The 27,998-nt window shown below is 29.8% G+C and overlaps 1 protein-coding gene across 2 annotated transcripts; it reads left to right on the top strand.

Annotated features, from left to right (window-relative positions):
* Positions 1 to 27,306, top strand: LOC125064266 (facilitated trehalose transporter Tret1-like). 2 transcript variants are annotated; one of them, XM_047671219.1, is made up of 10 exons: positions 1 to 210; positions 16,403 to 16,653; positions 16,931 to 17,089; positions 17,395 to 17,534; positions 23,107 to 23,339; positions 24,414 to 24,555; positions 24,994 to 25,120; positions 25,390 to 25,580; positions 26,684 to 26,822; positions 26,950 to 27,306. In XM_047671219.1, the coding sequence occupies exons 1-10, from the start codon at positions 197 to 199 to the stop codon at positions 27,069 to 27,071; spliced, it is 1,518 nt and encodes a 505-aa protein (XP_047527175.1). In that variant the 5' UTR covers positions 1 to 196; the 3' UTR covers positions 27,072 to 27,306. The 2 variants fall into 2 exon arrangements, with proteins under 2 accessions (XP_047527175.1, XP_047527176.1); XM_047671220.1 differs by lacking the exon at positions 1 to 210 and adding an exon at positions 15,052 to 15,070 and having other exon boundaries at positions 26,950 to 27,304.
* The last annotated feature ends 692 nt before the right edge of the window (positions 27,307 to 27,998 follow it).

Genomic DNA, 27,998 nt, shown 5'->3' with positions numbered 1-27,998 from the left:
AGTACATATGTAGCCGTCGGAGGGACAGGACGCGCATGTTGATTAAAAATGCATTAAATATATCGCGCCGCATAAAAAATAAATATAGTGACTGAAAAAGTGATAGAATTATGTGATATAACTTAAATATTTTTTTTATCATACACTGTGATATTGTATCGAACTATTATTTTTATAGCTATTAAAAATTTATAAAATGGCAGACGAAAAGTAAGTATGAAAAGAGAATATTTTTTTCAATTGTTTTTTGAAAACAAGTAATGTGTTTACTTATTATAGTGCTAAGACATCCTAATCGCTTTAAATGAAGTACATTTTAACAATGCTCTATATATTATTTTATTTATTAATAGATATCATTAAACAATACGTAAAGAAAACACAAATTGTTTTGAATGAACTATTTTAAAACAACAAATTATTAACTACAAACAACTAATTAATTAGTGTATTTAATTATGTAGGTTTCGGTGATAATGAAACTGGAATTTAGGATCTGTTTAAATGTTTATCATAAAATATACAAATTGGAATGATTCTGTACTTATAAATGGTAAATCTGATGACAGGTTCGTTAATATAATAATGATATATTTGTTTTGTTTTCTTTTTTTTATGTTGTTTAAAGATTATAATACAAAAAAATATATATTCCAATATATACGAAAATAACGGAACTTTTTTTAATGAATTAAAACTCTACATATACACACAACTTTCACCTCTAGAGAAGAACAAGCCTTTGCCTAGCTTTGGGATATTTGCGATCTTTACTTATTTTTATTAATAAGTAATCTCGTACTAATATAAATTGTTATGTTAATAGTTTCGCGTAATTATGCAATATTGACTTTACGTATGTACTTGTATTTTATTGTCTTTGATGTAAGTTTACCTAGTATTCAATAATGATCGTTAAAATGTTTTCCAGTGCATATAAATGCTTAATCATGTTTACGAATATGCATTAAAAAACTTAGACAGGCCTCTAGCCAGTTTAAGCAGGTATTGCACGGGTTATGCTTGGGCCAGTTTCTAAAATGTAATTTAAATTCTTGTTAAGTGTACTACTACTACTATAATTTTATCCACCAAACAGCCACTCATTACTCACTTATTTTTTAAAGATACCATATGTAGATGGTAGATGGATTTAAAAAAAAATAGTAACTCATTTTTAGGTATTAGATTTGTTTCTTTTTTATATATCACCAAACAAAAACATATTTGTTTTTTTTTCTTTTTATACATGCGTTTGTAGACTATGCTTAGGTCTGAATTTATTTCGATATAACCGGAATATCAAGTGTCATTTTTGTGCTTACCGTTAAGAAGCACGCGAGTTCCAAATAAAATTAATAAAATATTTATAAGGACTTGTGTAAGTTATTGATTAATTATTTAAATAACTTATTTTAATAGCAGAAATCTCGTCTTTTATTTATGAATCTTCTGGATTTTATTTGTAAACATTCATTTATTTTTTGTAATGTTTTTTTTTTGTAAATGAATACTAGTGCCTAATGGTTTCATATACATGTGTCACAATATTATGCGACTAAGACTTTTTATAAAGAAGAGGCTTTACCTAGCCGTGGGACGTTTAAAGGTTATTACAGAATACCTTTAGTAATTTACGTGCAAACTTAAACTGATTCATATATTATATATATAAAATCAGTAAAAGTAATTTTGTAATATATAAAAAGTTTTACTATATCGAATTGTAGGTACCTAAAAAGGTAGACACATACTTTTGCGGAATTTTGGACCTATAATTTTCTAATACTCCAAAGGCTTAACCGACGTTAGCCATGTAAGCGCCCGAAAACAGTTTTTGGACAAAAGATCGTAATATTTTAGCCATATTTCCAAACTATATATACAAACCTTCCTAGTTTATCGCACTTTCTATTAATTAATATCATGTTAATAAACATTGAGTGACTTAGAAAAAATACCGGAGATGCAGGCAGAGGCAGATGTGACTTTGCTTTATACTATTTATAGATATAGATAAACTATTAGTTAAAAATAAAATATTGAGAAGAAAAAACCAACCATCGTTTTTAAACATTTTATGTGACTTGAAACGTTTAGAGGTGGACCTTTGCCACCATCTTGATTTTTATTTGCAATAATTATTTTCTGAATATGTTTTTTGTTAATTGACAGTGCCAATTTCTTAAAAGATAGAATTAAGATTATAATTAAATAAATCTCATTTATTTAGTTTAACGTAAACAATTATTATCAAATACAGTTTATAACTATACATATTTATCGTAAAGTATTATTTTGAATCACAGCAGACGAGAAGATGGGGCCAGACTGAAATAAATATTTTAAATGTCAGAGCGAAAATGGAATGGACAGTTTCGATACCACTGCAAAGATGATCATTGAAGAAATAAAAAGTATAAATGCTAAACTAACAAACATATAATGTTTATTTCGCTATAGAACGCTTATAGTCCTACATCCTTCCTTATCATATATACGGAATAAACACGCCAAATATTTTTGGCCTGTATTGCATATTCAACAAACAAAGAGGTTTTAACATTCTAAAAAACACTTTAAGGAAGATTTGATTATTTTAACGTTAAATTGGTGCTTAGTACGTTTGCAATCAATTAATTTCCACTATAATAGTTGGAAATTTCTGTACTTTTTAATGTCTTCAGAAAGTCTAATAATTACAAAATATTTTATCGAGTTTTATTTATTCTACTAATTAAGTTTTCTTAATCTTCTGTCACTACGACGCGTATTGGTGTTGAGACGCAGCCTTAGATGCCCGAATATTTCGAACATTTTAAATTATTTTCAGAATATTTTTGCTTATTGATTCATTATTTCAAGTATTCATTTTTATTAGTTAACTGTTAAAATTATGAAAATCGAATACAAAGAAAAATTAAATTAACAAAATAGCAGGCGGCATCTATAAATAAAAAAATCAATTACATCCAAAAAAAAAAAATCAGTCGATCTATAAATGGCGTGTAAATTTCTTATAACCATAAGTTACGTATTATTTGAGCTAAGAGTGCAAGGTTGAGGTTGTTGGCTTATCGCCAGCTGTTTGTCTTTGCACTCGTGCGCCGAGTGCTAGGTCAATCTTTTTGTTTTAGTGTTAATGTTTCAGCGTTTTGTACTAATTTAAAAAATAATTGCCTTTTGGATCGCTACTTGAATTGCACACAGTAAATTTTAACGTGCAAAATTTATAAAAGTTATTCGACATTAAATAAAATTTAAAGATTTTGTTTTAAATTTTAAGTATTTTCTTTGTTTCTAAATATAGGCAATTTGGTCTTAACTGGTTTCTTGTATTTGATGAAAAATATTTACTTTATATACTCTGATGAAATTCAAATAAATATATAAGAAGTTACGCGAACACGATATATATGAGTTGCATTTGTGCCTGCATGCAGGAAAATATAATTTATCGCAAAGTCTACGTTGTTGCGTTGAAAATTTAACAAACGATACATTTATACGACTCGTTTTATTTATTGGTGTCGAGGTGTTGCCAAAATCATAAATAAGAAATTTAGCTTTTCCAAATCTGATTTGTCACGACATCGCCACGTGACCTGTGTATTATTAGAAGAATATAAATTAATCTTAACGTTGAGTTCTAAACATGTCATATGTACAAAGTATTCCATTCTTCTAGACCGAGGTGACAGAACTTGTGAATCTTACCTCAATTGAGTGAATGTTGCGGGTTCAAACCGGGCAAGCACCATTGAATTTTTCGATGCTTAATTCGTGTTTTTACTTTATCTCGTTCTCAGCGGTGAAGGAAAACATCTTGAGAAAACCTGAATGTGTCGAATAAAAATCGTTGATATTTAACAACTTGTAGTGGAATATCGCTTTGGAATAAGTATGAAACCATCGACTCAAACAGACAGGAGACTTAAGCCAATGGCCATAGACATTTTAAAACTTTTTTATGAATATACGTCATAATATGACAGAAGTTATTTTGTCAATTTATTCTTCTCGAAATAGTTTCGAGTATTTAAGTTTTTGGGAGTATTACGAGCATACGTTTTTTGGTAATAATTGTTTTTATTTTACATTGCTTAACTTTGGACTCGACACATGTTGAAAGTTGGTTAGAGTAATAGCTATTAGGTTAGTGTAATACGATATACATATTATTATAACTCCCTGCTGCTGAGAACTTCTTGACATATATTTTTATGAATAACTTTATCTAGTAAACTTACAATACTAAAACTACTAGACCGTTGTCTCGTCAATCTCCTGCTGCAGTTCGCACCAGGAAAGAAAGTTGTTGGATATTTATGAAGTTAAATTAAACTCAGTTATGATGTTGGCAGAGATACATTCTTGGGCCTCGGAAAATCGTAAGGATTTTCGGATCGCCATACAAATACTATGACGGTCATGGAATAGAAAGAGCACCTGTGTTTGCGTACAGACATACGTACTATCGTATTAATTTCTGCGCAGATGACGACATTGTTTACATTCAATATTCGGACTTTAACTAATTATTTTAAATGTTTATCGAGTAAATAATGAAAAACTATTGTAATTTTACTGTATCGTATTATAAAAGAGGTGCCACGTGATTAATTTATTAGATGATCTTAACAAATTAATTAAAAGACTTAGTTGAATATATTCAGGAATTTAGAACTGTATTCTGACCAATGGTCCAATTTTTTTTGGGTGATAAACTAAATCTAGACTCTGCCACCTAGATCGATCTTATAGACAAGTGTACCGAGACTCTAACACTTGAAATCAAAATGTCATATAAGGACAATATATTTTTAAACTTTTCGAATGTTTTAAATGTACAAGTCATTGTTCTGTACCGAGATTATATGCTACATTATTCTTAAGACTTAAATTTTTGATAAGGCTGATAATGTGAATTTGTCAATACAAGCATTTTTTTACGTAACATACAAGTAAATGTAGGCACAAAAACTACAATGCGTATAGGATTAAATTTCTTACACTGTATTTGTTTTTCTGTCTTTCAAAATAAGTAGCGTAAAACAGCTTAAAGGTAATATAAATATGATGAACATTATCTCTCCAATAAAAATGTATCAGTAGATTTTTATCAGTACTTTAATCAATTGGAACGAATTTATTATATACAAATACTGCATGTGATGATCATGCTAGATGAGAGTGACAACTGCCTCTGTATATACCTTCATTATCATAATATCAAGCTTATCTTATCAATCGTAACATCAAAAGACCACGGTAACAGGTAATGACAGTGTTGTGACGAATTAATCTGGATAATGCATCTTATTATACGATTGGACTTTGATATTTTATTGTAGGAAATGTAAACAATTGGCACGCGTTACGATTCAAATATCAAGTAGTGAATATAGGAATTACTTATTTTCTTATATTATACAAAGACAGGCTTAAAAATTACATAATAATAATTCCTATAAAGTATTTTTGTAATATATAGATAATATAAAGGTATTGAGCAAAAGGTTTGGAACGTGTGCCAAAATTTCTTTTGTCTTTTGTAAGTTTTTACCGCGACGTTTTCCTTCACCGAAGGGCATGGGATGAACGATTTTATTTTTACAAAAGTGACAAATCAATTTTGTTTGAAGCTTTAAGATGTAATGAGCTTAAAATTAAATGTCTTTAAATCTTAGTATAAAGTGAAAAACGGGTATTTTATTTTCAAATGTACCTTATTCGTATCGTTTTTATCAAGAACAATTTATTCGTGGGAATATTTAGTTGACGATATATCCGATGCACTCGGCATGGACATTTCAATTTTGGCATCCATCTTACCGTTTAAAAAATCTACTTATAGAAGTCAGAACGTTGAAATTTAAAAGAAAATTAGTTGCGTGCACGTGCACGACCGGGTGTGACAACCTTCAAATAACACCTGTCGTTGTGCCAAAAGGATGTACTCATGATTCATGGATTGACAACATTTTTCAGTTCTTTCATCAAAATTTAAATGAGTCCAATGATATACAAAGAGCTGTAATTTACATTTTTGAGCTATATATGTATTTTTAATTGTTTGTGTGGTTCTCAAAGACTGTTGAGACACTGTTAACCGGTGTAATTATGTGTCAACACGACTAAGTAATAATTCATTTCCTTTTCATATTGTTAGATAAGATTTAAATATTTCGTTTTCTATTTATTTAGCTTCGATAAAAATTATAAAATAATAGTGAAGTTATTCTTCTTATTTTTACTTTCTAATACCTCGTTAGACTAGTGGTTAACTTATAAGACTCAATACCTGAGGTCCTTGGTTTCAAGGTTGGGTCGATATATGTACATATTTTGTTCAAAATGTTGCCAGTACAAGTCAATTTAGACCCCGCCGCTCGTGATAGAAAATGATTTAGAGAATGCCGAGTGCATTGTTTGCGCATACGCCGATACACTACAATTTTAGAAGGCTATCATCATAGTTTACTTACTCGTAAAACAATAATTGCTCTAGGGAATTATTACGATGAAGTACTTAAATATCACCACTTAAATTGCCTGCACTGTCACCAATGGAGGCAATAAGCCGAGGTGTTATACTTTTAATGAAGCATTTTGCACTACTACTCCGAGATCCAAATGTTTCACCAGCAAATGGAAAAAAAGCATAGTTTGGAAACATGCTCAAACGATCTTTTATTGTCCTGTAATTTTTTAATATTCGATGTTGTTCGTAATCATCGTCAAAGTATGCATATATTTATTTGTTTTGTGGCGAGATAAGAATCATGTGACTGTTACACATGCGCTTAATACCAAAGATGAGTCTAAGCATTAACTGGTTATTTCGGGTTTCTGAATTTTATCAAATGAGTAATTATTATTAATTGGTGTATAAATAAAATTTTATTTCGTTCATGAGAGTGAAATTTATTTATTGCTCTCATGCCTTAAAAAAAATGCCTTATAACGTATTAAACGGTAGTCGTAAAATTTGGAAAAAGAATAGGCCGATTTTATCTAAATAGAAAATATCTTATATTTTGTATATTATAAGTAATTAGGATTTTATTAAATAACGATTAGTGTATAAAAATGACATACATAAATTCGGGCTTGGTCTGTATTCTAATAAATACGCTTAATTTGATAGCCATAAATCATTGGGTAACAACCGCTGTGACGTGATAGATAACCCTTGAAGCCCAATGAATGCGAGGAAGCAATCAGATTCAATGTCAAGTTTGAGGAAAATTTTCGAATAATAAGGTTACAACTCTCTTAGAAAGTAATTTACTTCAATAAGTTTATTTATAATTATATTTGTAAAGAGTATATTACAGGATTATAGTAAAAGCTATATTTTTTAATTTCGGAGGAGTTTATATCGTTAACACACAAGGCCTTAAAATAAGAGATATCTTATGTAGGAAGTGGAAATAATTTTGTATTCTTTATCTTTGTTTTATTTATAACTTATTTTTTAATTGCTTGTTAAGAAATTCTTAAGTAAATTCAGCACCAAGGATTTCTTGAAACGAGAACTCCATTACCCAGAATACCATTAACAATTATTTTTGCAACCTGTCAATTTTTGGTCTTGATAATCTTTGTTCAAAATGTAACTTATTGACAATTATTATAGCAGGTGCAATGCAGGTGAATCGCAGACTTTTGAAGATGAAGACGTGCGAAATTATGGTTCTATGTAAGTTTTTTTCAGGTGTCGGTAAGGGAGGCTTCAATAGTGGGTAGTTTTAAATGCGGCAACGTGCATGCTCCAGCTTAGGATTTACGGTTTAGAGTTTATGGTATTTTACTGGTTTATATTCGAAATATTGCTTCTGGTCCTATAGGTAGATACATTTTTATATTATAAGTATATATAAGGTTGGGTTACGCAAGTTTATTTTTTCATAAAATATGTTTTTTGTGTGTAAATATTTATTATTTACTATAACTAGATTATATAAGATCTAAAAAGGTAAAAGTATTAAATTTTATGATAAGTTTAGCGTAATAATCACGTTAGTTAAATTATTGAGTAATTCATCATTTTAAGGACAGCTGGAAGGACAAAATGTTATCACCGATCTAAGTTATTTGATCAAAATTTAGTCAAGAATGGCTGCGCTAACTTAGGTTGGTGATGCGATGTTGTGGTTACAGTCGTGTATATACATAGTTCAATATTTATCGTTATTTTTCACGGCGTAAAAGTTTCAGAGAACCTAATTTCAGGTCGGAAAATCTATCTACTATCTAAGTTATCAATTTTGTCTTAAAGAGCCACTCCACAATTTAAATAGGACTTGAGGATGGTAAAAATATGTTCATAAAAGTTTATGATGTTTATATTAATTATATATATATATATATATATATATATATATATATATATATATATATATATATATATATATATATATATTTACTAATATTTATAATACATATTAAAAAATAAGGATATTTTTTATGTGTATGTTTTCCTCGTTGGCTTACTGTTTTTCGCTTATAATTGGTGATTGCTTATGGTACTCCGTTGTTTAATTATATCGGTCCTACGCTTGAATTCTTGTCTATGGCCCATTAGGACAATAATTGGTAATGGACGTAATTTTGGTGTTCCCGTCGCTTCCCTTTGAAGCGTTTCTATCTTTCTTCTTAGTTATTCTGTAAATAGGGTCTGTTGAAAATTATTTCCTAACCTTGATGTAAATAAAGATCTGTATGATGCGGAGTAAAAGCGTTAAGGCGATATACCAACAAAAAAAAATTAGCAGTAGTATTTTTGTTTTGATGAAATTTTATACAGTTCGAGCCCTAGTGAATAGCTTAAGTAACGATTTTTAAAAGATTTTCCAAGGTAAAGTTGTTGGTAAGAAAACTTAGCATCTTGACCCTAAACACTTTTTTTCGAAGTTTTGTATGGATGTTATAACCTTTTGTTGTAATGAAATAATGTTGGGTTAATTAGATTTATATTTTATGTCTATTTTCTGATTTTTCTTTTGTATAGTAAGTGGAACAAAAACGTAATTTATTAAGGTGGAATACATAATATCAGTAACTAGACAAGCCCAACCGCATCTGAATTCTGGTGCCGGGGTATGAAACTGAATTTGAAAATTAACAGAACTCACCAACTTTATATTTTTTCGACACAAAATTTGAGCTGAGGCTTTTATTTGCAGCGTCAAACTTCAAAATTTTATTTGACGAAGAATTCTTATGGAATATGAATATAATATACAGGATATTTTATATTATTCCAATGTCATAAGATTACATTGAGTGTTAACATTAATGATATTAACCGGTTGAGATCTGGTTATGATGTTGACGTATACACTTAATAACTAGTAATATATCTAGTATTCTTATGTATATCAAAATATAAATTTTCTAAGATAGCCTTAAAACATGTTCTGCTCCACAGATCCTTTGCACAAAGCAAAAGATCTAAGAACGATCTTATAATGCCAAAATAATATAAGTATTTTTTGTTATTAATAAAACAGTACATTTTTTAGCTTGGAAGACGAAAGGATAAATAGGCCAACTAATATTTAATGGTCATCATCGCCCATAGACATTGCGGGGTAGAAAATTTTAACAATTCCCTACATCGCAAATGCGACTAACCCGTAGAACTAAGATGTTACTGGTGCCTGTAGTTACACGAACACCCTTCAAGACATACAACTAACAGAGGGGGCAAAATATATAATGACTAGGTGGTAGTACCTACCCAAGCGGGCCTCCTCAGGCTTACTATCGAGTAATAGCCAATAGTAAAACCATGGGGCTTATCTAAAACCCATTCTAATTGTTAAAATTATATTTGACCACAAAAAATGCACTTTAATGCATACCCCAAAGTATATGTCAGATCACCATCAATTACGAACGAACATGATTCGTTCATAATTCATGGTCACAAAACTCACTTCAATAGAAGAAAACAGGCGATTTATAAAATAATTAATAAATACAAATACATAAAATTTAACCCTGTATTCTATCCAAGCTTGATATTATTAACGCTGTACTTATTATTTAGTTTAGTTGTTGCGGTTAAATATTCTAAATTCGAACGAACAAAGTAAATAAAAAAAAAAGTAACAATTGATTCAACTTAATGTGACGGGGAAGGAGAATATACTCTAATTAAAAAAAAAAAACAGTTGCTCCTTACTGAACAAGGCTTCGAAACGAATATTTTTAGTTAAAATATTCAAATGTACAGAGAACAGAACCACAACCAAACAATAAAATGTGATTGTATAATGGGAACAGATAACATAACTCAATTACATGTAGGTATTTATAAAGAAACGCAGATTGTCTGTTTTTATAGACCGGGTTTGATTCAGTTTATCTCTATTTCAGATAACAATTATCGCAATATTGCATTTGAATACTATTTGAAATATATTTATTTTAACCATAGATTATAATAATAACCCGACAAATACTGTTAGCGTTTAAAAATAATAGACTTAAAACAAGTGTCGTGTTAACTAAATCGCGCACCGTTATAATATCGTGATGGTATTTTCGGTGTATCCAAATATTTACTAACTGACGATAACACGAAATATTAAATATGTTACTGATAATACAACGTCTCTATTTTGTTTAAATATTTACTAAACTTGCGATTAGGTTGTAGACCTAGTGAATCAAGACAACTGTAAAAAAAATAATAATTAAAAACTGCTTATTTTTTTTTTATAATGATATGATAAGAAAAAATGTTTTGTTCCAAAACTATATAATAAGAATTTGAGTTAGAAAAGTCCTATACATGGTACAAAAGGATAAAAGATAAATTCTTAATTGTTTTTTATTAAAATAATTTCAGCAGTGTCGATAGATAGTACTATCCTTTTATTTGTGGTTTCTCTATCCATAATAAACTCTTCGGATCTGTTTAATATTTTCTAATAACATAAGTAAAATGTAAATACGTTAAGATTATAGATGTGTATTATGCTGTATAGAATAAATATTGCACGAGAAAATATCAGTTTATCATATGACTAATGTAATTTCACATGTGTATCATCGCTGAGGAAATTTTACAAAGAAAACTCAATCTGTCGCCTATACGGCAACCCCATTCATTCATTCATTCATTCACGACAGACATTATTAGAATATGCACAATATGTAGGTATATTCTAAAATGAATACAATAATATCATTATTTATAATAATGTCACATGTGGTCATCCGATTCGCTCGGCATGAATTCGATTTAAATGATGTTATTGTTTTGTTTCTGTATAACTAGTACAATCCGCTCCTCTGTTGAAGCATTGTTGAGTTCATCTTCCATTACAACTATCCATACAAATAAACCGTCGCAATTATAACAATATTCAATGTTAGATATCATATTATTAATGTTAGGATCTGCAGTTCTGTCTCAACATTTACTGTACCGCAATAAGTAGTAATACTTGCCAATGTAATTGTAGACATATAAGGGACACAACGTCTTAAATCTCTTAGTTATGTCTTTCATTACTAATGTCTATTCGAAGGTGACCACTTACCGTTATCTCATTATCACGTTTCCATAAATTAAAATAATTTATCTGAAATGAAATATTCAGCGACAAAATGATCATTAAGAGTTATTAGTAATTACTTTTACAAGGTAGCAACATTTGAATTATTAATTAATAGTAAAAATAACAATGTCAACCTGCATTGTGGATATAAATAGAGATGCTTCTTAAAACCTTGTCCTAGTATAAGTTGTATAATTTTTATAGCGCTTTAAATCGCTTTTATTCCTATAAAATCTGCGGTCGTTTAGACTATAAAATTGTGATTCATTATTTATAATAAATATATTTTATTACATTTAGATATCGTGTATATAATATAGTTTATTTATTAATAATATTTATAATAATATTTGCATGAAACTGAAACACAATGTCAATTGAAATCATATAATATTTGTATTTAGTTGTATACGTAACGTACAAAAACAAATGAATATGTCAAAATCTTCGTACAATACAGAAAACGTTAAATTTGCTTATTGAATTTCAATCTACCACCGGTTCGGAAATAAAACCCCGGTCTTGAGGAGAATCGGCGAAAGAAACTCAGCGGGATAAAAAAAATTATAATATCATTATGTCTATTTAATTTTGTCCTGTTGTAGGGTAACATAATATTCCAAATAGAGTTAAATAGAATCCACTACTGTTAACAATTTATTTTTATTGACAATTAAAGTAATAAGTAAATAAAATTGACAACCATTATATACCAATGCAATTAAACACTGGATAGTGGTATTTATGTGTTATCCTGTATATCTATCATGTATGTGTTATTCTATTTTTAGTATTGAAATACATATAAGTTATGACACGGTCTATCTACAGTTGTACACATTCATTTATTTAACTATCATTAACAGCTCTAGTCACTTTGTCTACTCAAATTGTCAATTCCTAGTGAGCTTTATATAAGGTCTGTTATGTTCAGTATAACATCTTTATATGGTTTTAAATTAAGTTATTGAGCATCCATTTTGTCTCAATACTAAAATAACAGTCATTATATAAATTTAAATATCATTTGTTACATTTACGTGGATACCTTGAATGAGTAAAAATTATATCAATTAAATAGGTACTTACCTAATTATTTTATTCTGTGAATATTTAGTATCGTTATTATTTAGCACATTCCTATTCATAGCTTTATATAGTCAAGTAGTTTATAAGGATGCATATCTAGTAATAGAGTCAAATCTTGATTTGAGTCCGTAAAAACATAATGTATTTTTCCGTTTAAAATTTTTCAATGGCAACCCAGAGTTAAGTAACAATGTTACCTTTTAATTCTACGTAAACTAATTTTACGCGTCAATCATCTTGAATTCATCAATAGTGGAACCCTCCTTTTTATTGGTGAATATATTTATTATACGAGTCTGTTTAAAACGAATGGTTTAATTCTGAAGGAAACTATAATTTTTTTTTCTTGAAAGCTGTGTGATAAATAAACTCATTTTATAAAGTTCTACATCTCTACAAAAAGTACCATGGTTTTTAATAAGATATTTTTTATGAATAATGATTTCCTGTAACGAATAGAGGATAAGCAGTTAATAAAAAGGGTATTCAAAAAAATTAACAAGCTTGTGATAACAGCTCTTTGTTAAACTGGAAAAAAATAATATGAATAGTGGTAATTTATGATATTAAACCGTAGTACATACAAAGCTTGAAGTGATAATGATTCTACTCAAAAAGATTTTAAACAGTGTAAATAAAAACATTAAATAGCGTATATGCTTGCAAAATTTATACATCACGTATTTATATATTTAGCATGAGTTAGTTAATTGCATTACATATGATATTCATGATTTTAGACTTTGGTATGACGTTTTTACGAGATATTTAGTAAATAGGAAAAGAATGCCGTCATAACTTGCAATATTTCAAGTTTATAAGTATGTAATAGGAGTGATTAATTAATCACTGAATAACCTCTCAAATACCTAGTAATACAAATAGTTTATTAGTAAAATGTAAAACAGTTTCGAGTTTATATTTTATAAAACGAAATTACCAATATATATTTTTTGACCTGTACTGTTAATTAATAATAATGTCGCCCTGACTGGTTATGGCAACGGTGCCCAATTTCAAAGGAGACTAGCTAACTACGCAGGGCATATAATAGAGTACAATTGTGTGCGCAAACACAGGTACTCTCATAATCTAATGAGACGGCACATCCGACACGACCGTAAAGAGTTCAGCGCAGGGCGATCCGCTTCACGTGATTTACGAGGCACTGGATTGTACACACTTCGAACTGCCAGACTCCGGGCTGTTACTGAGAAATATTTGATTGAAGAACTCAATATTTTTTTATCAGCCCAAACTGGGGGTGAATCCAAGACCTCGGGTTCTGCAGCCTTATATTTAGTTAGATAGACTAGACCAACGAGACAGTCAGTGCTAACTTACAATAGTAAAGTTAATAATAGTTAATAAAGATTAATGAAACCTATCAATTATTATATTATCGAATAATAACGAGTTTCGATTACAATAATTATTTGTGAATATATAAACAATTGCCGATTAGTTGCCGAGTAATTAAAAACTATCAATTAAACGTTCAATTATCTAATAGTAATTAGATGTGAAGATAATTTTTCTCATTGTTTATTTGTTCAGTCATTGACATTTCGAATGGACGGCAAACAATGACCGGCCTATCAGCACGTGTTGTAAATAAACATGAGATAATATTAATTACTATTAATAAACAGTGTTTTGTTGAATAGAACTTGAACTTTATATTGCTATCACAATTATAATTATGTTATATATTTGATGAAACTGTTGAATATTTAATTTAGAGTCTGTATTGTCATTCCTGGATAAGATATTTGTGTATACAATTAATTTCTGTTGATATTTTTAACTTTATCAATTAATAAGTGTTCTACTTTTTGTTAGTAAGTAAAACATTTATTTTTAAAGCGTTTTAATTAGTACTACATTGTTTAATGATAAAATAATATAATGAGTCTTTTTGTATTTGACGCACGATAGTTATTTGTTGTTCTTGATTTTATAATTTAATTTGTGAAGTAAAATAACAATTGAATCCCATGTGTCAATGTAACAAGACTGTCTCTATTTTGATCTTGTTGTATACGTTGTAAGTTATACAAGTAGGCCGCCCGCGAAATTTCGCCTATATACAACAGATTTTTAGGAACTTCGAAACCTATGAGGTCTTGTTTTGATTTAATTTCATTGTAAACTGACGACATCTGTTCGCACGTTTTATATATTTTTATTTTTTATACAGCTATAGCGCCGCTCTATACCCGGCCAGTAACTTGTTTCCGCTCTCTAAAATTAAGTCTTTGTTAAATCGTATCAATTTAGTAAATTACAATCAATAATCCTCTTTAATTTTCTGCACTACTTCGGAGTCTTCCAAATAAGACCTTAACCGATCTTCTTCGAACGTGCAGCTATCGCACTATAATCACTAGGACAAAAATCGGGTTACGCTATTAAAATATTAGATATTGTATATTAAACTTAGTATAGCGATAATGTTAAAAAAAACCGGAACTGGTGTTTAATTTTAATAATTTTGTAGAATGCTTGTATATAGACATATCTAATTAGTAAATTATTGAAAACATTCTCTAAACAAATGACTGAAAAATAATCTAAAACTTAAATTAAATACTTGATAGTTTGATGATCCATTTAATATGCTTATCGCAAAGACATTGGACGATAACCCTAAAGACGGTCTTTAAAAACAGTGTTAGTGTTGTATATTAACAAGCTTATCTCAAATAATGTTCCTATTTGGACATAACTAAGGCTAGGTCTCTAACAAATTGTTCGAAATTTATTGAAATTGTTTTGTATAAAGCAAACGTACTAATTTATTTTAAATAAAACTTCGCCAAACGCGGACAAAGTTAAACCGAATTTTAAATCATTTTATTTTTATTTATTTTTTATTTTATTTTATTTATTTTAGGGAAACATACAGCATATACAATACATAAAATTAATACCAAAATAATTCTAACATATGCCAAAAAAAGTTTCCACTGTTGCATTAAAACATGAAGTGAACTAAAAGTAATAAAAGTAAAATATTATCAAAGTATATGAAATAAGGTTATCAAACATGAATTATTCCAAGATTAACAAAAAAAAGAAGACACAAAACAATAAGCTTCAAATAACATTAATGATAAATAGCGTTTTTTAAGACTCGTAAGAACTTAAACAGATTAACGTTAAATATATCAACATTACTATAATATTTATTATAATTAGCACATGCTCTTACCAAAAAGCGATTTTTGGAATAGTTAGTTTACATATCGGCACATAGAAGGTTTGTTTTGAACGGGCAGAGGCATGTGGAAATTTGATATTAATGTTGTTAACTAAGTACATTGAGTCGATAAAGTTATATATAATTTTATAAAGAAAAACCTGATCTTTGCATTCTCTGCGTTTCTCAAGCGACAAAATATAAAGTTTATTAACAGAATTGGACCCAAATTTGCGCGTTAATCTTCTAATAAATGTATTCTGTACTTTTTCGATAGCCATAATATACTTTGAATATTATGGATTCCAAGCAATTGAAGCAAATTCCAAACTGGACCTTACATACGCGTTATACAAAAGGTTATATGTATTTATATTTCTAAATCATCTACATATGTAGCGTTTCCGTAAAACGAAAACTATCACTATCATAGGGAATACAGAATTCATCATATTCATTAAGGGAATAATTAATCACCTTTAAAACTTTGTTCTAAACCTGATTTAAAAATATTAAATTTTCATGTTTTCAGGAATGACTCTACACCATTTTTACAAAATGGGACTTCACCCATCATTACCAAGACTCCTTTACCAGGAAAAACTGTTAAACCTGGTAAAGAGGGTAGAGGAAAGGCATTTAAGCAGATAATGGCGTCATTCGTCGCCAATTTGGGAACCATCAATACAGGCATGGCATTTGGATTTTCGGCAACAGCGTTGCCACAATTAAAAGCGGCCGATTCAAGCATTCAGATTACGGAAAATGAAGCAAGTTGGATTGGTAAGTTTTATTGTATTAGCAGCAGTGTAACAAATATTACCATAACCATTTTTGACCTCATCAAAGCATTACTAACCAAAAAAAATTATGTACATCTCTTTTACTTAAAATTACAGCCAAATGTAATAAAAATATCCAGAATTAATTTCCTATTTTTATAAGCGATCTATATATCAAGTTACGAGCAAAACCAACCCAAAAAAGCAAGCCAAGCTAATGAACAGAGTTCGAAAAATATATGTTGATTTTTTTTTACAATATCAAATAATCTTTCCAGCTAGTTTAAGTTCAGTCGGGACGCCCATCGGGTGCATCATCAGTGGCTACCTCATGGACGCAATCGGCCGCAGACGCACACTTATCATCACGGAAGTGCCACTTATTATGGGCTGGATCCTAATAGCTTGTGCACAGAATGTCCCCATGATTTATTTAGGTAAGGCTGTTATTTTAGACTGTACCTGCATTAATATGCAATAGTCTGTAAATATCTCATGGTCAAAGGCCTCCCTTTCCTTTTTGGCGAGTAGCTTTGGGCTTATTCCATCAAGCTGTTCCGATTAATGTGATAAAATTTTATAGAACACATGTAGATTTTCTCGGCGAACACAGGCGAATTATTAACTTTGGTACTTTACGGAGCATGAAAATTCTGTGATAGTTACCTGGATTTATATCGACAATCTTCGGTTAAGGTTTGTATTGCTTTATATTTATATATAAATTTGATTTTTTCCACAGGCAGGTTACTCGTAGGTTTTGGATCTGGTATGGTGGGCGCTCCAGCGAGAGTGTATACCTGTGAAGTTTCCCAACCGCATTTGAGAGGGATGCTTGGAGCCATGGCCTCTGTAGGAGTTTCTACTGGAGTTTTGATACAAGTACGTACTTGACTTTGAAAAGTATCAAAATCTTAGTTACCTATTTATTCATACTTGTGTGTGTGTGTTTAAAACAGTTTTATTAATAATTCAAATAATATAGTTTTCGGCATCGACATTTGTTGATTTTTTTTTATAATTGTTTTTTTATATAATTTTCATAATTTTAACTCAACTTTAATACATAGAATTGAAATCCAATGGAAAAATTTCTAGCATTTTTTTTTATTATGCAACTTGGCAGACATTCTACTTTCACGCACCTGAATAGCAAATAGACTTCAATTTACGTCTCGCTAGTGTATCGATGGCAGTCTAAATTGAGAAATGCAGATTGCATTACCAATGTTTATTCATAGATCACTTAATTACATAATATTACATTCGGATACAGACGGACGTAGTCTCCGCCGTCGCATCCTAGTGCGAGGTATTTCGACAATCACACTTGCAGTGGAGCGAAATGTGGAATAATCTCGAACGAATAAATATCAGAAACTAACATGCGATATTGATCACAATTATGTCATGCTTAAAAGATAAATTATTTAACGTTTGAATCGAGCATCGAATGTCAATTTCTTTCTAACGGAATATATTTGCTGTTTTATTGTATACAAGATATGGTTTAAAGCATACAGATCTCTTTCTCACGTATTCGTTTGAAAATCATAGCAAGTCTATCTATCTAAGCAGTATAAGACTGTCAATGTGCTACCAATAAAAATATTGATATGTAGGGGGTGAATAACTGATAAGGTAACTAACACCCCTGTGGCTTGCATGAAACCTTCCTCTCAGTAAAATAAATATATTTTAATAATAGACATCGTTATAAACAAACTTTTTTTAAATACAATCTTCATTTGATAATACAGAAATTATCTCTGCGTGCCAAGTGTCAAAATAATAAATTATTCAATTAATGATAAATTATTACTAGATACAATTATATTGTTAGTCTTCATTGATAATTTTTCATCTATCTGTTAATTGCGTAATAATTTATAGACAACTCTTTTAAACATTATGTTTGTATACATAGAAATTATTTGTAAGCACTTGATCTGTAATCTCGTTACACAAGGAATTAATTAATTAAATATTAAATAATATATTTTTATCGGTTGCAGGGCTTTGTTTAGCTTTGTCTGGATGGTAACCGTTCTCAAGTATTTCATTCTCAACTAGAGTTAGTAAAGAAATTTAATTTTTTAGGAAACCTTTTTAATTATACTTAATTACATAATGAATATATGATTCGTTTTTTAATATTGCTAGAATGCATTAGCAGCCTGTAAATTTTCCCACTGCTGGGCTAAAGGCCTCCTCTCCCTTTGAGGAGAAGGTTTGGAGCATATTCCACCACGCTGCTCCAATGCTGGTTGGCGGAATACACATGTGGCAGAATTTCGTTGAAATAAGACACATGCAGGTTTCCTCACGATGTTTTCCTTTACCGCCGAGCACGAGATGAATTATAAACACAAATTAAGCACATGAAAATTCAGTGGTGCCTGCCTGGGTTTGAACCCGAAATCATCGGTTAAGATGCACGCGTTCTAACCACTAGGCCATCTCGGCTCTTGCTAGAATGACGGCCTCTTATTTGCTATTTATCTATAAGCTTAATTTTATTTGGACGTAATTCGACCAATTCCTTTTTGTTTATGTCACATTGGTAAATGATATAAGTTCCATTCTTTGCATTAATTTCTTTTACTATAAATGTCCACATATTAAATAACTATATAGGTGTTACACGAGTTAACCAGTACTACGACGTTCTTACGTTTCTATATCAACTAATATTACAATAGTCCAATTCTATTTAAGTGCAAATAGCAAAATAATAGAATTGTCATATATATGGTCTTTTGGTTAACAATATATAAATCATTCATTCAATATTGTTAGGTTACATTCCACAAGCATTTAATTTACTGTATTTAATATTTCTCATTGGTGTTTAGTATAGTAAAACATGTATAGTAAAATTTAAATGTGTGCGCATGGAATCTCTTAGTCTGTGTGTTCGGTACACGGTTTATTTGACAAAATAGATAATCATTATGTAATTTTTAGATATCGCAAATAGCTATGTTATAAAGTTGAATCTATGAAATTTAAAAGTCAAATAGTACAATGAAATATAGCATTTAACTAGGCAAGATAGACAACTATTGAATCTTCAAATCGCCAATGATTTTAGTAGATTACAGTAAATTTAAAGTAACAAATAGTTTAATACCCCGGTTCTTTTAACCGAGCTAATTAAATAATGTTGCATGATAATCAACGATTTCTAAGAAGTATTTTATCACCTATAAAACCTTACTACTTACTAGGCAATATGTCTTTTTTATTAATATTTTTTATCTTCAGGTTTACATTTAACGTACAATTAAATTTAATAAAATTAAAATAAGAAAAGTATTTAAAATACTAAATGTATTTTCTTATTTTAATTTTATTAATTTTATTAAAATAAGAAAATACATTTAGTATTTATTTTATGATAGAAGCGAACACCTTGCAGGAAGGTTGAATTGACTTTTGAATTAAATAAAGTTTTTCTTTTGTTGGTCGTAAACTCGTAACGCAATACAAAGCATAATACGAATATGAAGGAGAGATTTGCTCGTAGGACAAAAAAACAAGCTATCATAGGAAGTTTAATTCTGTTTTTAACATAAACATAATCGATCAAAATGATTTATGGACTATTTGTAAAACGTAATCCATTGAAAAAGTGACAGTCGGCAAATATTACGTCGTGTATACCGTATAACGGAAAGATTATGAATTATCATACATTGAAATACTGTATAATAAGGCTTCAGTGGAATTTATATAATTATATACATGGCTTACAAGTTTTCATATGATTTATTTATAACTATAATTATAATTTAAAATATGCTCAACAATATTGATTATTTAATCATCACGTGTGATCGATTAATATAAATTACATAATATTGAATCCACAAGTACATATATAGCAATTCATAACACATAATTAAGTAGGTATAATAGTTTAAAATATATAAATAACTATGTAATTCATGTAAAAGTAATTTTGTTTTTGTGTTGCGCATTCACGCTTTTACCACTCAACCAATCGTCATAAATTTTGCTTATACATACATACATACATACATACAAATTTTGAGTACCTAAAACTATCTAGCTAAGAGTAAGAGATTAAGTCGTAAGTGATGCAGCAAAACATTTATAAATTGTTTAACCCCATTATCAATTTTTGATTGGTATTATAGTATTCTGAATTTTATAATATAGTACTTTTCCCCAGCGGTTCGAACTGCGTGTTTCGGTCATGTCTTTTTTTTGAGGTTAAAGCTCGCTTCGACTTTAATGTTTCATTAAAATCGGTTCAGTTGTTTAACCGTAATAGCGTAACAGATATAATTACTTTCGCTTTTATAATGTTAGTAAATATACGTTTTAATTTAAATACCATTTCAATATTTAGAATCCAATTTGTGAAGTTGATGTTAAAAATATTGTCATAGAAAATTAGACTAATGAATGCCCCGCCAGTGTCAATAGGCGCTTGTATACGGTCGCGGTAAACATTTCAAACATTGATAAACGGTAATTGAACGGCAAGCATGTTTATTCGTGTAAAATTAGAATTGTCAGCGATGCAAACAATAACTGCCGTGTACGGCGTTTACCCAACATTATTAGATAACTACACGACACGATACGACGGCGGAAGTATGTAATAATGAGCCTTGGGATGCTTATGGTTGCAATTACTATCGTTTGCACTTTCTCTTGACTTTTAATACCTTTTCAAATTAAACAGAAATTAAAAAAAAATCACCGATATTACTCATTGAATTACATTAATCAATATTCTTCCTTTTATTAAATTTTATTTCGTTTTAAAGTTTATAATTAACTGAGATCAATTAAGTTTCTGTAAAGTAAACTTAATGGTTTCGGCATTGAGGTTGAGGTGTGCATATCTTTTGTCCCTTTGTACAGATTGTTGATAGCAAATAGAGCTATCTTATATTCGGTTAGCAACATATTGAGACTAATGTATTATAAGACTGGTAGACCTCTACAGTCAGAGGGATAGAGGGATAGGGATATATATCCCTCTGATGTTATTCTTAAGGGAGAGTAGCGAACTGTGCAAGACATGTCATTATTGCGAATAATTATATGTGAAATTAAAATAATATTCTTTATTATCTCACTCTCGTAACGGATGGGAAAACAAATCCGATATGACCGTAAAAAGTCCAAGTGCTGGTTCATCGGCTTACCTCAAGATTAATTAGAGGCATAAGGCTGAAACATTGTTAACATTCTAAGTCTGAGCTCTTAATAAAAAAACCCAACATCTCTTTCATTTTCGGACCCGGGGTTTGACTTTCGGATCATGAGATCAGAAGTCTATAAGTTAGTCATTAGTACAACACAGTCGGGAGATAATATATGATCTGCATATAATAATAATAGTGTATAGATAAAGTCTAGTAATATTTTATTATATTGTAATTCAATACCTAATATATATATGTATACATGAATAAGTGTTTTCTTTTGTTATTTTAAAACAAGCATACATAGTATCTTAGAATTCTGATAGTGGGAGTAAACTATTGCGATTCCTCGGTTAGCAACCTTTAACAATACACTTTGTTTGTCACTGTTGCAGTTTTTCCGATTTTTTACTATCAGAAAACATATTTGTTATGAGAATAAATAAAACTAAAGAGTTTACAGCACGTACCATTCGATAGATCGAAAAAAAAGCCACACGAAATACTTGTTGAAGTTTTCTTACAAAAATGAATAACAAATTTACATTCCGGCATATGAAAATATTTGATAAGGAATATTATTTTGACAATCAGTCGATTAATCATTCCTGCAATTTACTACAATATTCTTTAAAATAACAATAAAAATATCTGCGACTCAAGCACCAAGCATGAAATCAACAATGAACAACCATAGATTGATCCACTTCAACTTTGTTTTAGGGCTTTGTGCTAGCCCTTCTTGGTTGATTTTTCACCGCTAAATAGCAATACTTCATACAATTGTGTTCAGGTTTGAATTGTGAGTGAGCTAGTCAGTGTAAAAACCAGCGAAAGGGACATAACATCTTAAATCCCAATGTGACGGACGGTGATGACCATTGAATTTTCATATGCCTAATTTGTGTTTAAAATTCATCTCGTGCTCGGCGGTGAAAGAAAACATCGTGAGGAAACCTGCATGTGTCTAATTGCAACGAAATTCTGCCACTTGTGTATTCCACCAACACGCATTGGAGCAGCGTGGTGGAATAAGCCCCAAACCTTCTCCTCAAAGGGAGAGGAGGCCTAAGCTCAGCAGTGGGAATTTTACAGGCTGTTAATGTAAAAATATAACGTTAATGATGATCATTCACCAGTAGGTGGTACATTTGCCTGTCCCATCAATGCAATCTTTGGTTCTTATATACAATGATATTTACAACAACCTTAATTATCTTTAATTAATATTATGTGCATAACGACTTGGGAACGAAATTTGATTTCAGTACGTGATAGGCAGTGTAACGTCCTGGAACATATTAGCGGGAGTGAGTGCAATAATACCTATTGTATCTCTCTTGGGAATGACACTGCTGCCAGAAACGCCCAACTATCTCTTAACTCAAGACAAGCCGGATAAAGCTGAAACGTCGCTCGCGAAACTAAGAGGCTCGACTTGCAACCTTCAGGATGAAATTCAGAAGATGAAATCCTTTAAAGAGAAGAATCACGTTGAACCGTAAGTAAACTGCTTTGTTTAAATAGCGTTTGTTTCGTAATTAACATACTTTTAAACTAAGTATAAATATACTATTATAGTAAATTACTAATGTTTTTTCATTCGCACTAATTTTGATTTTGGAATTTTAAACGATAGATAAACAATAATTCGATCCAACATTATTCATTTACATATAAAATTAAAGAAATACATTTTTTTACATGTGCGTAATATAAAGCATCTATTTTTCCGATCAGCTGTTGTATTATTCAAGTGTGTCTAGTCTAGTCTAGGAAGTAAGCCGTAATGTTTACTTCATGACGTCGAATCCTTAATACAATTTACATATTTGCAGTAAACAATACTTGTTATTGTTTTGTTTTTCCTAATACGTTTGTTTACCAAAGTTATTAACGGGCGTTACACCTGTCACGATAATTGGTTCATGACACGTTCATAGACAACGTCATGAAATATTTTCTTTTTAAATCATGGCTGGTTATGGTTTTTAAGACCATTCATAATATTCGTTATTACGAGATATCTAGTAAAATTATGTCAAAATTTAAAAACAAATTTTTCAAAAGTATTGTTTAAAACTTTTATTTATAAAACAAATATGATATTTATATACGTAGTTTTTAAGAATAATCTTGTATGTCATAAAGAATGACTTTATATAATACTAGACATGTCTAGAGAAAAGATAAAGCATTAAATTACATAGTAATGTTATTTATAGATAATGTCATCATAAAGTAGGTACGTTATATTTCAAGTATTAGATAAATCTTACTTGCAATAACAAAGGATATTTTTTTACTCTTGTTCGCCTGTCGGACTTAACACTTGAATCTGCAGAGTAATTCTGTAAGAACACACAGTCACGTCATTGAAGCACTTTCTGATATTTTACCATTTTGTTCTGTGGTTAGTTTCGAGTTAGTTGGTTGTTTTTTAAAATCATGTTATATAAATATTCTAGCTGACCGGCGATCAGTTTTTTTGTCAATTATGCTAATTTTATTTCGAAATAATATTATTATCCAACGATATGTAAATGTTGACCTTCATATGTAAAACCTCTTTTAGATTAAAAACGCCAAAGGAAATATTGAAAGCGTTACTATCTCCGTCCACACTCAAGCCTTTTGGAATCCTTGCGCTGTATTTCTTCATCTACCAATGGTGTGGTGTCAACACTATCACGTTTTACGCCGTTGAAGTTTTCGAGGTTAGTAATATTTACACATCTACTGTTCTTGGAAACCATTCAGATTCTAGATATAGAATATTTAATGTGTATTAATTGGTTTATTGGAGAAAGTTAGTTTTGAAAATTATATCATAAATGTGACCCAGACGTATTGTTTATTAAAAATCCGAGCAACTAACGCCAAATATATTGCCTTTATATTTATGTGTGATGATGTATTTAGATATTTGATATTTTTGATCTAATAAGAACGTGAATGTGGTTAAAGAATAATCGTGTTACCAATTAAAAGCAACTGATAACACGAGTGCTGCTTTAAGTTAAATATTTTTTTACTTTAATCCTCATTTATCAGTAGTTTAGTAAAATTACGAGAACATCATTCTATTTTTAATTAGCTGGCTTTAATTTATTTTTTACTATTGTTCTATCTAAAGTTTGATTCGCTCTTTTTAGACATCCGGTGCAACCTTAGACAAATATTGGTTGACGATCTCGATGGGAATCCTCCGCGTCATATTCACCGTAGTCGGCTGTATCCTCTGCAGGCGATGTGGGCGACGACCGCTCACATTTGTTTCTGGTAAATAATCTTTTAGTTAATCTGATCTTATATAAAATAAAAACACGTATTTCAAGCATTTGAAATCAATCATTATTATGTAATTGTAAATTATAGAGAAAATATCATTTATAATAAATATTTATATAAATAATATACCTTATTCCGATAAAAAAATACATAAAAAATAAAATTTTTATTATAACGTGTAAGATCTATACAATTCTTTCAATAATATAAACAAATTTCTATTTGCAAAGATTTTCAATTGAATCAAAATATAATTTCAGCTCTCGGCTGTGGCAGTACAATGATAACGCTCTCAGTATACCTCTATTACATTCAATACTGGAAGGATAATCACCTTCCAACACAAAACTCGTGGATCCCAGTCGCCAGCATCTACTGTTTCACTATATTCTGCACCCTGGGCTACCTCATCGTGCCCTGGATAATGATCGGTGAAGTCTATCCTACTCAGGTATTTATTATGAAAACTTATTATAAAATAAAAGTAAAGTAAGAGGCCGTTATGTCTCACTTCTCAACTAAAGCTCCCTCTTCTCTTGAGGCTTGGAACTTATTCTATGACGTTGCTCCGATATGGGTTTTGGATACAGGTTTGGCAGAATTTCATCCGACGCATGTATGTTTCATCACAATGTTTCCACCACATATTAAGAGTCACGTGAATCTATTCACTGAGTCACCAATATATTTTTATAATTTGTTGATAAAAATATTAAGAAATTTACATAAAATATTAATTAGTACAATAAATAAGTTAATTCTTAGATCATCACGGAGCTGCCGACCTAGGAGCATAAGGTGTTATGTCTCTTCTGTGTGGGTATAAAAGACATACATAAAAGCTTTACAGTTATCATATCAAATCATTACAGTTTTTTTTTGGTGATACAAGTGAGTCGGTTCAAACATACGGGAATGCACAAAACCCCTTATCACCGATTGATAGAAGTTTCATTGCTGTTAAAAATTTATAGGCGCGTATAAATCATTAAAAGAAAAAAATACTCAAGCCCTACTTAAAGTGAATAGGATTTTTTTATAACTGTTATAACTGTTTTATGTTCTCATATATATTTTTATTTGTACCCTTATATACACTTTTATAGGTAACCTTTAAGTATGTGCGAAATGCAAATTATGACATAATTATATAACTTTTAAATATAATAATTGTCAGAAACCTAAATTTGTCCAATTCAAATTAATAAATCATCACATTCAAATCAATAATCTCAAATTAGTTTGGATATAACACAGTTGTATCCAAACGAATTTGAGACAGCGTGACTTAGCTACAAACCATCATATTGTACATAACAAAAGTAAGTGGGCACCACCACTATGATATTAACTATATCTTGCATCCACAACGCTTGTGCCTGTAGTTATACAAGCACTCTCACCCTTGAAACAAGAACACATTAACTGTTTCTGTTTGGCGGTAGAATATGTGATGCGTAGGTTATACCTAGCCAGGTGGGCTTGCACGAAGCAAAGATTATGTCTAACGCCAATTTGGTTCTTAATAAAACCTAATTAGATGTAATTCTGCAGGTTCGAGGCATCGTGGGAGGAATGACGACGTGCGCCGCGCACTTGTCGATATTCTCCGTCGTCAAAACCTTCCCCTATCTAAAGCATTCGCTTAATGATTACGGCGCCTTCGGCTTGTATGGTGCTATATCTATTGCCGGTATGTATCCAGAAAATAAACAGTTCAGTTTAGTTTTTAAAATTATATCTAAATGATATAAATGATATTTTGGGGTTCCAAAAGGATATATATTGGGTCCGAATTTAAATTTATGATTGAATTACAGGAATGGCATTCTTCTACGTCTTCTTGCCGGAAACTAAAGGAAGAACGTTACAAGAAATAGAAGATTACTTCTGTGGAAGAACGAAAACTCTGAAAAAAGCGAGTATAACTGAAACAGCTTGAACAAAAAAATATCAATATAAGGATATTCTCAACTTTAACAAGCTCTTTACAAATGGAACGCAATATTTGAAATTATGTAAAAATAAATAGTTTGAATATTGTAAATCATTGTGTATTTATAGATTCTGAAGAATCAAAACTTATATAGTTGAAGGTTTACATGAAAACTATTTTTTAAAGATAAACTGGAAATATTTATAGTAAAGTACAAAGCGAACTTATTTTTTATAAAAAGTCTTTTAAAAATAAATGATTAAGTAGGAATATCTTAGAATGCTGAACAAAATATTCTAATTTTGGAAACCAAAAAATGTTTAAAATCCAATTAAAAAATAAAATAAAATAATTGTATTTTTCGAATCCATGTATTTTTTGAATAACGTTTAGATTAAGAAAATATTTTTATGTATATTGATGTAAAAAGTTTTTGTTGTTTATTGTTTATAAGATGATGTACAGAAAATATTGAAAAGGTTTGTGCCATTGAAAGAGAAAAATATATTTATTTTTAGAGATAATTGTAATATACTATACGAGCGGCAGCTTTTATTTTTTCTAAATAAATAAAATATTTATAAATATTGTGAGTATTTGAAAAAATGAAATTGTGGAACAATCTAAAGCTGTGGATGAAGATGTGATCAATTTAATGTTACCATAAAGTATTTGTTAAATTATTTAAGTTAATAAAATCTAAAAATTAAATTGTTGTATTATTAAAAAGCGGCTGGACCTCATTCGACATTTAAGTAATAATAACATTGAAAAACAATTAAAAATAATCTTTACGTAGATTTTACGTAAGCCTTTGATCAAACTTTTCACCAGGAAGAAAAATGTAGGATTCTATTTTGATTGAACAAAAACATAATCTGATGTAGAATGTATTGCAAACAGTCGAAAAAAACTTTATCTATGTTTATGCAT

This window comes from Vanessa atalanta, chromosome 5 (genome assembly GCF_905147765.1).
Source record: "Vanessa atalanta chromosome 5, ilVanAtal1.2, whole genome shotgun sequence".
Taxonomy (NCBI): Eukaryota; Metazoa; Arthropoda; class Insecta; order Lepidoptera; family Nymphalidae; genus Vanessa; species Vanessa atalanta.
The sequence above is the reverse complement of the archived record's forward strand: the minus strand, read 5'-3'. Positions and strand labels throughout refer to the sequence as shown.